This window comes from Equus asinus, chromosome 26 (assembly GCF_041296235.1).
Source record: "Equus asinus isolate D_3611 breed Donkey chromosome 26, EquAss-T2T_v2, whole genome shotgun sequence".
Taxonomy (NCBI): Eukaryota; Metazoa; Chordata; class Mammalia; order Perissodactyla; family Equidae; genus Equus; species Equus asinus.
In genome coordinates, this window is record NC_091815.1 from 26,293,199 (window position 1) to 26,308,036 (window position 14,838).

Below are 14,838 nucleotides of genomic sequence, written 5' to 3' on the forward strand. Positions count from 1 at the left end.
TTTGGTTCCGAGCGCGGCGGAGCACCCGGCCCCGGGAGTGTGCTCTGCCGGAAGTGTCTGCTGAGGACGTGGGCTCTGGGTAGACGTGCGGAGCTCGCCGCGGCGGTTAACAAGTCGTAGAGCATAACGATGGAGGCCGTGGCTGCTGCTGCGGCGGCGGCACGAGAACCAGATGAAGGTGAGGTCCTCACCACGCAGAGGCGGCGGGAGCGTGCGGCTGGTGTGTCGCTGGGAAATGATTCCCCTGAGCGCGAAGAAGGACTCTTCTGGGGGACACCTGCCCTCTGCTTTACCTGTCCCTTTCATCTCTTTGTCCAGATTAAACCCTCTCTTGTTGCTAGCTGACCTCCTTTACCCCGTCCCCTCCCCCGAAATTAACCTCTTCCAGGTTCCAGCCAGCCCTTTCCCTGTCCATTGCTAACCGAGTTTCTTCCGGGCTAACCCTCAGGTTAACACAATCCTCTCCCCCTTCCCAGGCTACCTCTCCCGTTGTCCGAGCCAACCCTGCTTCTCAGGTTACCTGCTTGCCTGTGTCAAACTGACCCTTCCCCTGCCCCAGGCCAATCCTCCTCCTCCTGTCCCCTGGAAACTCTGCTGATCCCAGATTAACGGCTCCCCGTTTCCATTCTAATTCTCCTTCCCCCAAAGTCCACAGTCCCATCGGCCCCCTCAGGGTCTTTAATCCATTTCTGCGTTCCCCCATCTCTCTCCTTTGCGTATTCAATCTCCTTATTTCTTCTCATGCCTTCCCATCAATATCTAAAATGCTTTCGTTTTGCTCGTCTTAAAATTCGTCCCGCTGCTTCAGAGTAATCCCATGTAGGGTGAGCTGTGGTTGGGAAGTTGGTTGAAACATCACTGGCCAAGAATTGGTAATTGTTAAAGCTGGATGATGGATATATTGGGTATTGGGGTGGTGATGGGGGGTTACTATATACTCTCTACTTTTGCGCATGTTTGACGTTTTCCATAATTAAAAAAAAAAAAAGTTTTAACCTAAAATAATCTGTCGTTTAATCCCATGCTGCCTACAAGATACTGTCTACCTTCCCCGAAGAGTCCTCCACACTTGTCGCCATCTCCTCACCTGCCACCTGCTGCAGGTGACTTTAACCTTCCGAAGCTGCTCTGACTGGAGTCCCAATGATCTCCCTGTGTAGTTAAACTGAGTCACCCCATTCCTGTTTTCTCTTACTTTTTCTTCTTCTTTCATCTCACTCACTGCAGTAATACTAATAATCTTTATAGTCTGAGAAGTATTTGCATCTAAACGTGAAAGAATCTCATCGGACATAGACAAAATCCCGTTCCGCCCATATCACACAATTAAAAATATCCTAGGACTTTTATTGGCTACTTGGAAAATTCAATGCTATTGACCCCTCCATCCTTCTTGAAAGTTTTCCCATGGTTTTTGTGACACCGCTCTTTCTGATTTCCTTCCTGTCTCAGGCTCCTCCTGCTCGGCCTCGGTTAGCTTCCTGTGGCTGCTGTAGCAAATTACTGCAAACTAGCCGGCTTAAAAAAAACAGAAATTTATTCTCTCCCAGTTCTGGAGGCCAGAACCCGGAACTCAGTATGACTAGGCTGAAATCAAGGCAGGACCGGGGAGGGCCTCCTCAGAGGCTCTGGGAGAGAACGCATTCCTTGCTTCTTCCAGCTGCTGGTGGCTTCTGGCATTCCTTGACTTCTGGCCCCATCATGCCAATCTCTGCTTCCATCCCTCTTCACAATGCCTTCTTCTCTGTGTGTCTCAAATCTCCCTCAAGCTCTCTCTTATAGGACACTTGTGATGACATTCAGGGCCCACCAGCATAATCCAAAATAATCTCCCCATCTCGAGATCCTTAATCACATCTGCAAAGACCCCTTTTTTTTTTTGGCCATATATGGTAATATTCACAGGTTCCAGGAATTAAGACGTAGCTGTCTTTGGAGGGGGGGCATTATTTAGCATCTCACAGCTTCCCTCACAAGAGTGTCTTCTCCCCATCCAATCAGGGCTCTTTCCTAGCCTGTCTTCTCTGCTCATCTCTCACATACTCCCTCCCTGCCCTCCCCAAAACTTCTCATTTTCTTCCGCTTTAGCTCTTGTCTTGGCTCAGACGACTCCCACAACTCTGTTCCCAGCCCAGCACTTCTCTCTTGAGAAGTCTCTAGTCCCATGTACCAGCAGTTTCTTAGATGCCTCTCCTCACGTGGCCCCTGGGCCCGTCATACATTCCGTGTCACAAACTGGCCTCAGCATCTTCCCCTAAACCTGTTCCTCATCCATGTCTCTGTCTTAGGGACACTTTGACTTAACTGGATGCCCCCCTCACCTCCCAGGCCTTCAGCCCCATGGCTTGTCTACTCGGCCTCCCGAGCATCTTTCTAACCACGCCCTCCTATCACCTCCTGCACCAGTCCAGCTCAGTCTTCTCTTGCCTCAGTGCTTAAAACCCTCCATGAAACCCATTGCACCTGTAACCATCACCCCTTTCTCTTCTCCGTCCCAGCCAAGCTACCTAAGAAGTGTCTGTACCATCTGTTTTCACTTACTCCCTGCTTGCTGCAGCCTTGCTCCTCTCCCCACCACTTTTGAGAAACAGCTTTCACAGGGTTTGCCTGGTGCTCAGCTTTCCTGTTACCAGTGCCTGTATTGTCTTTGACCTGGCCTGTCTCCCCTATAAGACTGGGTGCTCCCTGAGGGCAAGAGCTGGATTGCATCCCTCCCATGGACCTTTAGCATTGCCGAGCTCGGTGCCTTGTTTAGATTTAGAGATGCTGAAGAGTGGCTGGAGAGATGTGTAAATGAATAGGAGAGAATGAGTGAGTGACAAGTTAGTGAATGTATTAATGATTTTGTGAACAAGTGAAAAGGCAAAGTATTGAGTGAATCAATGAATGAGGTGGTAAGGGACCAAGGAAACAGACCAGGCACAGTCCTGCCTCAGGGCCTTTGCACTGGCTGTTCCCTTTGCCTGGATCTCTTCCTCCAGAAATCTCATGGCTCAGTCCCTCACCACCTCACCACCTCGGGTCTTACTGAAATGTCATTTTTTGGCAAGGCCTTCTCTAACAGTCCATTTAAAATTGCAGGCACCCCCCCCATTCCCTCCTCCTTCCCCCCCCTTTTTTTTTTTCCCACTGAGGAAGATTGTCCCTGAGCTACCATCTCCGTCAGTCTGCCTCTATTTTGTATGTGGGTTGCTGCCACAGTGTGGCCGCCATTGAGTGGCGTAGGTCTGTGCCCAGGAACTGAACCTGGGCTTCTGAAGCCCACCCTGCCAAACTTAACCACTAGGCCATGGGGCTGGCCCTCTCCTACTTCCCTCTTTATTGCTCTACAAGGCTCCTACAACCACCTCACACACTCTATGTTTCCCAACACACTATATGTTTTCAGTGATTGTGTTTTTAATTGTCTGTGTCTCCCCCTAAATGTCAACTTGCTGCTTACTGTGGTATCTCTAGGGCCTAGAACAGTGTCCAGAATACAGTGGGTGCTCAGTAAATGTGAAACGAGTGAGTGAGTGAGCACCCAGTCCCTTCTACCCGCCCTCTCTTCCCCCACTCCCACCCCTGGACTAACAGATCTCCCCCTCCCTACAGACTGCACGGAGCCCAATCCTGGGCACTGGGGAGAGCTGAGCTGTACGTCGGTCCCATCGAGACCCCAGGACAAGGTGGAAGCAGCAGAGGGAATGCCCAGGACCCTGGACGATGATCCTCCTGGGGCCGAGAACCCAGTGGTGAATGCCATGCTGCGCGCCGTGGCTGCCAGCCGCCTGCCCGTGTGCAGCCAGCAGCAGGGTGAGCCCGACCTGACCGAGCGGGAGAAGGTAGCCATCCTGGGCCAGCTGTACCATGAGAAGCCGCTGGTGTTCCTGGAGCGCTTCCGCACGGGCCTCCGCGAGGAGCACCTGGCCTGCTTTGGCCACCTGCGTGGTGACCACCGAGCAGACTTCTACTGTGCCGAGGTGGCCCGGCAGGGCACTGCCCGACCCCGCACTCTACGCACCCGTCTGCGTAACCGGCGCTATGCTGCCCTGCGAGAGCTCATCCAAGGTGTGGGGGCAATGGGCTGGGCGGGAGGGAGACCACGGCAGAGGAAGGAAGAAACAAGGATGCAAGAGCAGAAGCACAGACAGAGATCCTGGGACATAAGTTTTGAGACAGGGACATACAGAGAGACTGAGACAGAAATATGAACTGATGGGGCAAGATAGGTAGAGACAAACAGGGACCCAGAGGTAGAGAATGGCACAGGCAGTGAGAAGGTTCAGAATTTAATAGGTGACAGAAGTGCCATTTCAGATCAGTGAGCCAAGGACACAGCACCCAGCACTGTGGTAACTGGTTATCCCCCAGGAAGACTAGTTCCTACCGTACACCATACACAAGGCATTGACAGAAACCTAGGGGGGGCGTGTTTATGACCCTGGGGATGCAAGGCCTTGAACAAGACACACACGTGAAAACCATGAAGGGAAACATCGATACCTTTTTAACTGTGACATATTTACAAGTGTCTCTGTGACCAAAGACACCAGAACTAAAGTTAAAAGATGAGAGCAGATGAAGCAGAGAGTTAAGATTCTGGTCAGGGAGAAGTCACGGGCTATAGAGAGGGCTACAGAAAAAGTGGGACACAGTGACAGGCAGAGAGCAAAGATGAAGACAGGAGGGAGGATGAATGAATGAATGAGGTGGCGTTGGAGGCCAGAAACTGAGAAAGCAGGAGAGACAGGGTGGAGACGGGCAGAGGAGGAGAAGGAAAAACTGAGTCCCGGTTGGGGGCGGGGGGTGACAGTCAGAGACAGGGAGAAGGAGGGAGACAAACAGAATCTGGTGGGAAACTCCATAAACAGAGTGATGGGGGGTAAGAGAGAGGCTAAGATAGAGGGCAAGACGGGAATGGTCACAGAGCTTGGTGCTACCGAGGCCAGGATTCCAGGCAGATTCTTGCCCTGGGTTCTGAAGGCAGGGCTGGGACCAGTGGGTGGGAGGGACCAGGGCAGGTTTGACTGTTGCCTGAGGGACAGAGCGACCAGGAACAAGCAGCCAGGGGAGATGCAAAGGACCCGGGTTTGGGGTGGTGGGGAAGCCAGGCCCACCCGAGGGGTGGCTGCAGAGGAGCGTCTGAAGAGAGGTGAGATCTGGGGTCTAGAAGACCACCAGGGACACCCACAGCTGGGCAGACGCACTGCCCTACCTGATCCTCTGCACACACATTCCAGCTCCACACGGATGTACATTACATGCCCAGCGGTGCAGGCGTATCCAGGTGTGCACACTGCCAACCAGACCGCGGCTCAACAAACAGGCACACACCACTGACAACGCTGGCTCCTGTGCGCAATGCACCTGCCTGCCACATCCTGCACGCTGGCTCCCAGAGACACAGGTCCCCATGGGCAGTGTGCTGACCACACGGGAAGACGTATAGGTGTGTGCTGGTGCACACAGACTGAAGGGCAGCAGCTTGTGAATCCTGCCCGGGCACAGTTGTACAGGGGCCTCAGACCCCAGTGCCTCAAGGGCCAGGATGTACACGGGGCCGACTGTGCATACACACTTGTGCTTGGATACGTGACTACACGTGCAGAAACAGGCCTGGTCATGCACACATGCTCAGACACATGCATGACTCCTTGTGGCCACACAATGTCAGGCATCTGTGCCTATTTTCCTATACACCTGAATGTGCACACACACCTACACTTGTGGACCAGCATGATCACACACATGCATGGACAGAGTTCTGCTCAGACACGCTCACTCTACGCCCAGCCCTTTGCCTCACCTGCAGGCCCCTGACTCTGCGCCTGCCCTGTCCCCGTCTGTGCAGGGGGCGAGTACTTCAGCGACGAGCAGATGCGGTTCCGGGCCCCACTGCTGTACGAGCAGTATATTGGGCAATACCTAACCCAGGAGGAGCTCAGTGCCCGTGCCCCAGCCCACCAGCCGCCCAAGCCCGGCTCCCCCGGCACACCCGCCTGCCCGCTCTCCGACCTGCTGCTCCAGTCCTACCAGGAGCGGGAGCTGCAGCAGCGGCTGCTCCAGCAGCAGGAGGAGGAGGAGGCCTGCTTGGAGGAGGAGGAGGAGGAGGAGGACAGTGACGAGGAAGGTGAGAGCCAGCAGCAGGGAGACCCCAGTGTCCGGACACCACAGCCCTGGCCCTGTGTGTCTCCATTCCATGGCACCAGGCTGGACCACACCCACAAGAGGAGACATCACGTCCTTCCCCTGCCTGGCCTGACCCCCCTCCTACCCCCACCGTGTGCTCGGCCCTTCCTGACCTCTCCAGCATCTCTGTCCCCACTCGTTGAAGGCCCCAAGTGATCCCTCACCTCCAGACCTTTGCTCGTGCTGTTCCTTCTGCCAGGAATGCCTTCCCTTCACCATCCTTCAGGTGTCCGGTCCTAACTCTAGTCTACAGCCTGGTTCTACAGTCATTACGTATTTGATGTGTGCCCCGGGAGAGCACAGACTGGGGCATCCTGGTCACTGTTGTGTTCCACTCAGCACAAAGGAGACAGCTCTCTGTGGGCACGTGTTCAGCGCCTGCCTGAGAACCCCCCTCACACTCCTCCCCCCACCGTGGGTGTCTCCCCCTACAGACCAGAGGCCCGGCAAAGATTCGGAGGCCTGGGTCCCCGACTCGGAAGAGAGGCTGATCCTGCGGGAAGAGTTCACCAGCCGGATGCACCAGCGCTTCCTGGACGGGAAGGACGGGGACTTTGATTACAGGTACTCCTGTGTCCCCACTTCCCCATCCCCCAACGCAGCCACCGCACAGCCCTCGGCTACGTGCCAGATCCAAAGCGCCTCCATGGAGGGCCACCTTTGGTGGTGCTAGAACGCCCCAGAACAGTTCCAGGTCATGGGCCATGGAGTCAGACAGCCTAAGGATTTCACAACAACCAAAGATCAGTGGGTGACCCTGGACCTAGCTTTGTCCATCTCAAAGCCTCAGTCCCCTCGTCCGGGAGGAAGGGAAGGAGCAGGGCTGACGTTCAGCTCAGTGTTGATAAGACATTGAAGCATTTCCATCCGGTAAGTGGTGGTGACCTTGTAGGATGCCACCACCCCCAAGCCTCCCAAGTGGCCCCCAGGTACCCCAGATTCTTCCCCAGGACCCCAGACCTCCTCGTGCTGCAGAGAGTAAGCCCTGGCAGGGTGAATGCCTAGTGTGCAGAGGCCCGTGGTGGGCGACCCTGCAGTGCTGGTGGTTAATTTCTCCACTCTGACCCAGGGGCGAGGCACATGGGCCCCCTGCTTTGAATAGGAGAGTGAGGTGTCAGAGTCAAAGATAAACGGTTTTATCAACTGAGGCAGTCTCGCCTTGTGGTCCCGAACACCCGGTGTGGCAGCAGAGGGCCCTGTTTCAAATCCAGCCCCGAGGACATAAGAACAAGTGGACCCTCGGGGGCTCATCAGTAGAAGGGGGGTCATGATTGCCTCTGCCACAGGCAGCACGGGGGATGAGCATCACCGGCTTGATGTGGAATCCCATCCCTCCCCGACCCAACCCCCGGCTCTGGAGGCCAGTCTGGCTGATCACTTCCAGCTGGGGTGGAGCCTCAGCCTGAGTTGCCACACAGAGCAGTGAGCAGAGTGCCTGGGCCATGGGGAGCCCTCAGTAAGTACACCACTGCCTTCCTAAAGCCAGGTGCCCACGAGGAAATCAGGCCTGGCATGAGGAATGGGAGTGGTGGGGACCGAAGCCTGTCCCCTCTCTGGGGGACAGCTACTGGGCAACAGCCCTACAGGTCCCTCATCTGTATTCAGCCACCACGTGCTGAGCACCCACATGTGGGAGTATCCAGGCTCTGGGGACAAAGCAGGGAACAAAACGAACAGAGAGGGTCCCCTGCCCTGAGGGGGTCCCACTCTAGTGAGAAAGGCAAAGAAGCATCTAGATCTAGTGGTGATGGGCCATGAGGAAAAATAAAGCAGGGTCTGGGGCAGAGTGAGGTGACCAAGGAGGCTCTCTGAGCAGGTGACATTTGAGCACAGACCTGCGGGAAGTGAGGGGTAAGCAACATAAATATCTGGGGGAAAAGCATTCCTGGCAGTGGGAACAGCAGGTGCAAGAGCCCTGAGGTTGCACGGAGGAAGAGCAAGGTGGCTGGGGTAGCTGGAGCAAGGGGTGAGGGACAGGAGGTGTCCTCAGAGGTGGTGGGGCCAATCGGGCAGGGCATCCTACACTAGAGTGAGTGATGGGAGCCGTGGGAGGGTTTGGAACAGAGCCAGGGATCCTCAGTTTAGGATCACTTGTCACCCTAGGGTAGGGTTTCTCAGTCTCCGCACCATGGACCTTTTGGGTTGGCGATTGTCCTGTGTGCGGCAGGATGTTGAGCAGCATTCCTGGCTTCAACCCATTAAATGCCAGTTGTGACAATCAAAATGTTTCCAGTTATCACCAAATGTTCCCTGGGGGTCACAATCTTCCTTGTTGAGAACCACTGCCTCGGGCACGTGGGCCCGTGTGTCACTACGTCTTCCAGCTTTTCAAGAAAAAACCGAAGTCTTTATGTAAAATCTCTGATTTGGAAAATGTTGCCTTTTGTTTGAAGCCCTGCAAGACCCAACATCCCCTTCCAGGGGTTAGCTCCAACTTACTGCTGCCAATATAGGGCCTTTGGCCTCAGGGATCCCTAGGCCCCAGCTCCTCCAAAGGGTGAGAAGCAGAGGGGGGTGTCTGGGGCCCCAGGCAGAGCCAGCCCCTGACAGCCCCTCCCCCTGCAGCACCGTGGATGACAACCCTGACTTCGACAACCTGGACATTGTGGCTCGGGATGAAGAGGAGAGGTACTTCGATGAGGAGGAGCCTGAGGATGCGCCCAGCCCAGAGCTGGACGGGGACTGATGGCCGCCCACCCGCACCGCCCCAACAAGGCAGCTGATGACAGGCCGGCCCAGTGACTTTCTCCAGGGGGCACCAGGGCAGCCACCCCACACCACCAGCCTCACTGGATCCTGTCCCATCTCAGACAGCCCCTCCCCTCTGTGTTGAGTTCCCCACCTCCCTCCTCACTCTGCTTTCCTTCTCTTTCCTGAACCCTACCTCTGTTTCTTTCTCATTCTCTGTCTCTCTCTCCCTCTCTCTTTTTCCTCTCTCTTTTTTTCTCCCCCTCTCTGTGCCTTGGTCCAGGATGTACGTCCAGCCCTTGACTGGGGCCAGCTGGGCCTCGTAACTGGAGCTGGCCAGGTAACCCCAGTGCCCAACTCAGGGTGCGGCTGACCCTTGGCCCCAGAGCGGCTCTCTGCCTCCCTCCCTGGTCTCTGCCCCTGTCTTCCTCCACCTCTCTGCTGACGTCTTGTCATGCCTCCTTGTCTCGGTTACATTCCCATCTCTCCTTCGGCCTCACTCTCTGGGTCTGTGGTTCTCCCTGCCCTACATTTCCGTTTCTCAGCCTCTGTGCTGTCTCTGTCCCTCTCTGTCTCTCAGCCTGTATCTCTCTTGAGTTTCAGTGTCCCCTCAACCTGACTGTTGTGGGCAGCAGAACCCTGACTGCTGAGTAATGTGGCCTCACTGTGGGCAGGTGGGAGACCCCAGGGGTGGCCACCAGCACTCACCTCCCCCTAGGGACCCAGGCCTCTGAGAGGTGGGCAGGGGCAGCACTGGGGTTCATGGGCCTGCCAGCTTGGTGGGGAGGGGGGATTCTCCCATCCACCCCCACCCACCCCCCCTCTGCCCGGCCACAGTTTTCCCTTCCTTCACTTCCTCCCTCTCCCTCTCCTGTTTACACTCCCCAAATACGCACAGGCTGTTATCATGGGTCCTGAGTCATCCCCCACACACACAGCCTGCCCCAGCATCCCTCCCCCCAGCCGGCCACAGGGCCCGCCTCATGGAGCCCCCCGCCGCCCCAGGCTAATGGGAGCCAGATGGCCGCCTGGTGACTCAGCCACCGGCCTGTGGGAACCCAGGCGTCCCGCCTTCCCATGCCCCCACACCCAGCTCATACTCCCCCGGTAGACACACACAAGAAGGGGCCAGCTGCTGGAGGGGGAGGGCAAAGGCCAAGGGTCAGAGAGGTGGGGCCCAGGGACCTCTCCTGTGAGCTGGAATAGTGGCATCGTGCCATGGCTAAGCCTGAAAGACCCTCAAAGCATCTCCTTGGGCATGCGGCCCAGAGTGAGGAGGAGACCCCGAGGCCTCCCGGGGCTACAACTCTTGACCCCCCGGGCCTGACCTCTGCCCTCTGGGTCAACCAGAATTAGAGCCAGACACAGAAAGTGAAAGCTGGATGGAGGCCGAGGGACGTTCAGACGGAGAGACTTAAATAAGGAAACGTCCGGTTACTGAGCAGTACTGTCTGTGCCAGGCCTGAGCAAGGTGCCTGACGCCTTGGACTAGGGACTCAGCTCCATCTCATAGATGGGTCAAGGGAAGCCCAGAAGGATGTTACTTACTACTGGCCGTGCTGCCGTCAGAGATGGAAACGCAGGTCTAGAAGCACACTAGTCCTAGAGACTCAACTCGCCTGCCTGGCCGACGTCAGGGCCGCTCAGGAGTGAGCAGGTGCACCGACAGACTGCTCAGATGGAAAGGCTGAAGGAGAGTCAGCTGTCGAGGAGGATAACAGCTGACGCCTTTGGGGTCCTTCCCTGCACTAGGCACTGTCCTGCATACTGACGGGACCGAATGATACGTGATCATCATTGCTACAGTGATGATGCGTGATCAGTACTGAATCCCTGAACCATCACAGTGGTCCTGTGCAGGACATGCTCTCGGTATTGCCATCCCGTCTCCCGGAGGTGGCCCCAGGTGATCCAGCCAGACTCACATGAAGAGGAGAGAAATGGAGGTTTGTCTCTCAGTCTCTCAGGTACTCCTTGTGTTTATGCCCTCAGGTTGTAAGAGCTCTTTCAAAACACAGGGATCAGCCCTTGGTAAGGTGCACATTTTTTTCACCAGTCTATCATTTGATCATTAAATTTGTTTGTGATATACTTTGCCATACGTAAGTTTGTTATATAATAAAAAAAAGGTGATGAGAGACAGCAATTGAGTCAGAATTAGGGTTAGTCAGATGGTGGAGACAGGAGCGTCTGTAGCTGAGAGAGGTGGAGCTGTTCAAGAGGGGTGGCGAGAGACACACCCCCGGCAGGAGCAGCTGAGACCTGGAGGTGCCTGAGAGGCGCCTGTCCCTCCGCCCCCAATTCTGGGCTTGGGGTGGGCGGAGAGGCTGAGTCAGGGAGGGAGAGCCCCTCCGTGGGCATCCGGCCCCCACCCCACGTCTCCTGTCCATCCTGGCCCTGGCCGGGCCCTGCTGGCCGCCACCCCCACCCCCTACGTCTGTGTGTCCTGCCAAAGCTGACAAACTGACTCCCTGCCCCTCTCCTGTCCTCCAGCTGCCTGGCCCCCACTGTCCTTTCTCCCTTCTCCTCCCTCCTCTCCATCATTCTTTTCATTCTGTCTCTGCCCCTTTCTGGCTATCAGTGTCTCCCCATCCCATTTCATCTCCCCTCTCTCAGACCTTCTTTCTCTCTTCCCCTTCCCTCTTTTCCTGGGCCTCTGCCTCTTTTCACTTTCCTTCCTTGTTACTCCCTCCATCTCAGTCCTTGAGCTTCTGCTCCTGTCTCCCACTGTCTCTGTAACCCCAGGCCTTTCTCTGTCGGAGTCGCCCCTCCTACTCTGTCTTCGTCCTCATGTTTTCCTCTCCCTCTCCCTGCTGTCTCTCTCGGCCTGCCCCCCTCACCCCATCTCAGTCACTGTCCCCTCTTCTCTGTCTCCCAGACCCTGGGAAGCCCAGCGGGGATACCCAGGTCAGAGGTTCACTGGTGACTCCTGGGAACCCAGAAAGGGTTGCTGCCTCTCCCCTACCAGAAAGGGGGCGGGAAGGGACAGCGAGGCTGTGGCCTGTCTGGCCAGAAGGAAGTGTCTGTGCTGTGGCCTGGTCACCCCCGCCTCCAGGACCTGCCGGGCTGCAGCCGCCCCCGGCTGGCCCGAGTAAACACAGCGGCCGGCAGCCCGGGATATTTATACCGAGGGCCGGGCACGGGTCCAGTGCCCACCACAGCCCCTGCCCTGCCCTGCCCGCCACAGCCAGCCCTGAGCCAGCGTGGCACCAGCCGACAAGGGGATGCACCGCAGACGCAGCCTCCACTCAGTACAGAAGCCACCAGGCACGTCGCTCGGGATGCCAGTGGCTTCACTGGGGACACAGTGCCCCCCCGCCCCCCGGGAACACCAGCACAAAACACAGACCTGCACCACAGCTGCTCGTGAATGTGAACATGAACACACACCCGCCCCGCTGAGAACTTGAAACTCCCTTGAAAGTGATGCAAAATGAAAACCCACACAACTGCTCACACACTGAAGTCACCAGCCCACATGTGGGGACACAATGCAGATACCACCTGCTCAAAGACACCCACAGAGGCTCAGAACACCAATCCCCGAGATGGACACGTACACACACACGCTGGGAGAACAACAGCAAGCATGTCGGAAACACCACATAGACACACAAACATGCTCAGAACACCAGCAACACACACACTGATCACAAAACAACCCAGAAACAACTTGCCCACAGACACCAACACTGGGCACTCACACACACACACACGCGCGCGCACACTGAAAACAGCTCATGTAAGAAACACAAAACAACACCTCCTGGGAAGACACTTTTCTCACAGACCCATAAACACAGAAAACACCCACATTTCAAGCCAGACTTAACACTAAAAATTTACACCCAGAGAAGAACAGCATGGATGTTGAGAAGAAATTCAGACACACAACACGGCCCAGGGCTTCAGCCCACTCACATACACAGACTCGCCGAGTCACAGTGTCGGGACCCAGCACCCAGAGAGTTCACGAGCAGAAACATAACATGCAGACACGCACACCAGAAATGCAGCCTGGCTACAAAGACACAGAGTCAAACATGTGCTGGGGACACACACACGTTGAAAATACCCATCTATCCCCAGCACAGCCCGCAGACACCCAGCTGTTGTGTGAGAGACCCCCATGCTAGACACAAAACTCACCACAAAGCTTCCAGACTCACACACACAAAGGGGTCTGAACTCAAATTCACATGAGAAACACACAAAAGACACCAATACTCGGGATGTCCAGAGATTTAGAGGGAAGGAAGTTTTCTCTGTCTCCCCCCTTTCTCTCTCTCCCTGTCTCTCTCTCTCTCTCTTGTGCTGACCCCAGTCCCAGGCCTGTCTGAAGGAGGGGGCAGGAAGACCTGAGCTGGCCTCCCCGGGCCCTGCTTCCTGCCCCATGGGGGCCGGACGGGAAGCCGGGGCTCCAGCCGGAACCCAGGCTCCCCCCATGACTTCCCTCCCTGCTTGTGGAGTGGGGGGAGGGGAGTGGGCACCATGAACCCCTGATCCCACCCCTGTAGTTGGCTGGGGGCCGGGGCTGGCTCCTCCTACCCAGGCCTGGCCAGCCCAAGGGGCTGGGGGTGCTTGAGTGGCTGGGCTGGGGCAGTGCCCACGCAGCCTGGGGAAGGTGCTGAGCCCGCAAGTTTCCCTTCCTGGCTGCAGTGCCAGCTCACCAGGCAGCCCCGGGCAGGTGGGCGGGGTGTGTCATAAGGGCGTGGCGAGGTCTCAGGCGACCGCGGGAGTGTGCAGCCCCAGTGTGCAGCCAGGACTTGTCCTCGGGCTGGGGCACGAGCTGGGCGTGTGAGGGCCGCGACCCTGGGGGTGTGTCTGGGTGTGTGGGACTGCTCCGTCTGGGACCTGGGGTGTGACAGTGTGTCTGGTTATGACAGGCCATGTGGGACTCCCCAGGCCCGAGCCTGTGGGGCTGTGAGATGTCAGACTGAGTGGGCACAACCAACTGGCAGTCTCTGTGATCCTGATGTGTCAGATCTCCGTGTGTGGTGTGTGTCTGGGTGGGACTGTGACGTGTCAAGTCGTGTGCGTGCGCACTCTGCCTGTTTTTGACTGTGACCCCGTGGAGGATGTTTGTATAACTGTTGGTGGGTCCCGGCCGGAGTCTCTGTTTCATTTCCTGATGGCGCTTTGATGCTGGGAGGTGTGAGTCTGTGCGTGGCCCTGTCTCTGAATCTGTGTCTAGTGTGTGGTGGTTGTGACTGTGACCCTACAGAAGGTATTTGTGTGGATTGTGTTTTGCCATGTCCCTACTGAAGTCTCTGCTTGTGTCATGTCCCAGTGAAGCTCCAAGGCTGGACTGTGTGTATGCAATGGGCATCATGTGTGTCTGTCAGGTGTCACAGTCCATGTGTCATGGGTCCTATAAGAGTTTTTGCGTGTTCATTGTGGCTCTGAGAGATGAATGTGTTTGCGTGGCTGTGGGACATCGTCCATATTTGAACCTCTGTACGAGTGTGAATGTGTGTGTACACATGCCGCATCCTCATGGAGCAGCAGTGACTACAGTCCATGTCGCTGTGTTCTTGCAGGTGTCTCCACACACAAGACTGGTGACAATGGCAGTGTTTCCTTGCATAGTGAACTCCTCCCTCTCCCACCTCACCCCTGGCCCTCTGTGGTTCCCTAACCTGGGGCAGGAGAAATAAACCACATTTCTACCCCTGGGCTGGGCTGGGAGGGCCCTGGGGCCCATTCACCCAGTCCTACTGCCACCCATCGACAAACACTGTCCTCCTCCAGGACAGTCACCACGCAAAAGAGCAGGTCAGGGCCCCCGGCATGAGAAGGGCATGGCAGAGAGAGGGGGAACTGAAAGCTGAGAGGAAGAGGGGAAACTGAGAGGCCAGAGAAAGAGGAAGCAGAGAATTCACAAGCGAGACCACAACAGATGGCAAGAAACAAGACAGCCGAGGGAAACCCACCCTGGCTCAGGGCACTGTCACTTCTCGCCTGGACAACTGGTCTCCC

The 14,838-nt window shown here is 56.3% G+C and overlaps 1 protein-coding gene across 1 annotated transcript; it reads left to right on the forward strand.

The window, feature by feature from the left end:
* Positions 1 to 18: 18 nt before the first annotated feature.
* CCDC97 (coiled-coil domain containing 97) lies at positions 19 to 10,950 on the forward strand. Its single transcript, XM_014861021.3, has 5 exons — positions 19 to 178; positions 3,595 to 4,050; positions 5,834 to 6,112; positions 6,606 to 6,735; positions 8,737 to 10,950. Exons 1-5 carry the CDS (start codon positions 130 to 132, stop codon positions 8,855 to 8,857), a joined length of 1,035 nt encoding a protein of 344 aa, XP_014716507.2. The 5' UTR covers positions 19 to 129; the 3' UTR covers positions 8,858 to 10,950.
* The last annotated feature ends 3,888 nt before the right edge of the window (positions 10,951 to 14,838 follow it).

Excerpts from the sequence above, each read along its gene's own strand:
- CCDC97 (XM_014861021.3), top strand. The coding sequence starts at position 130 with ATGGAGGCCGTGGCTGCTGCTGCGGCGGCGGCACGAGAACCAGATGAA. Across the intron at positions 179-3,594 it reads GGCACGAGAACCAGATGAAG|ACTGCACGGAGCCCAATCCT; the intron begins GTGAGGTCCTCA and ends CCCTCCCTACAG. Across the intron at positions 6,113-6,605 it reads GGAGGACAGTGACGAGGAAG|ACCAGAGGCCCGGCAAAGAT; the intron begins GTGAGAGCCAGC and ends CTCCCCCTACAG.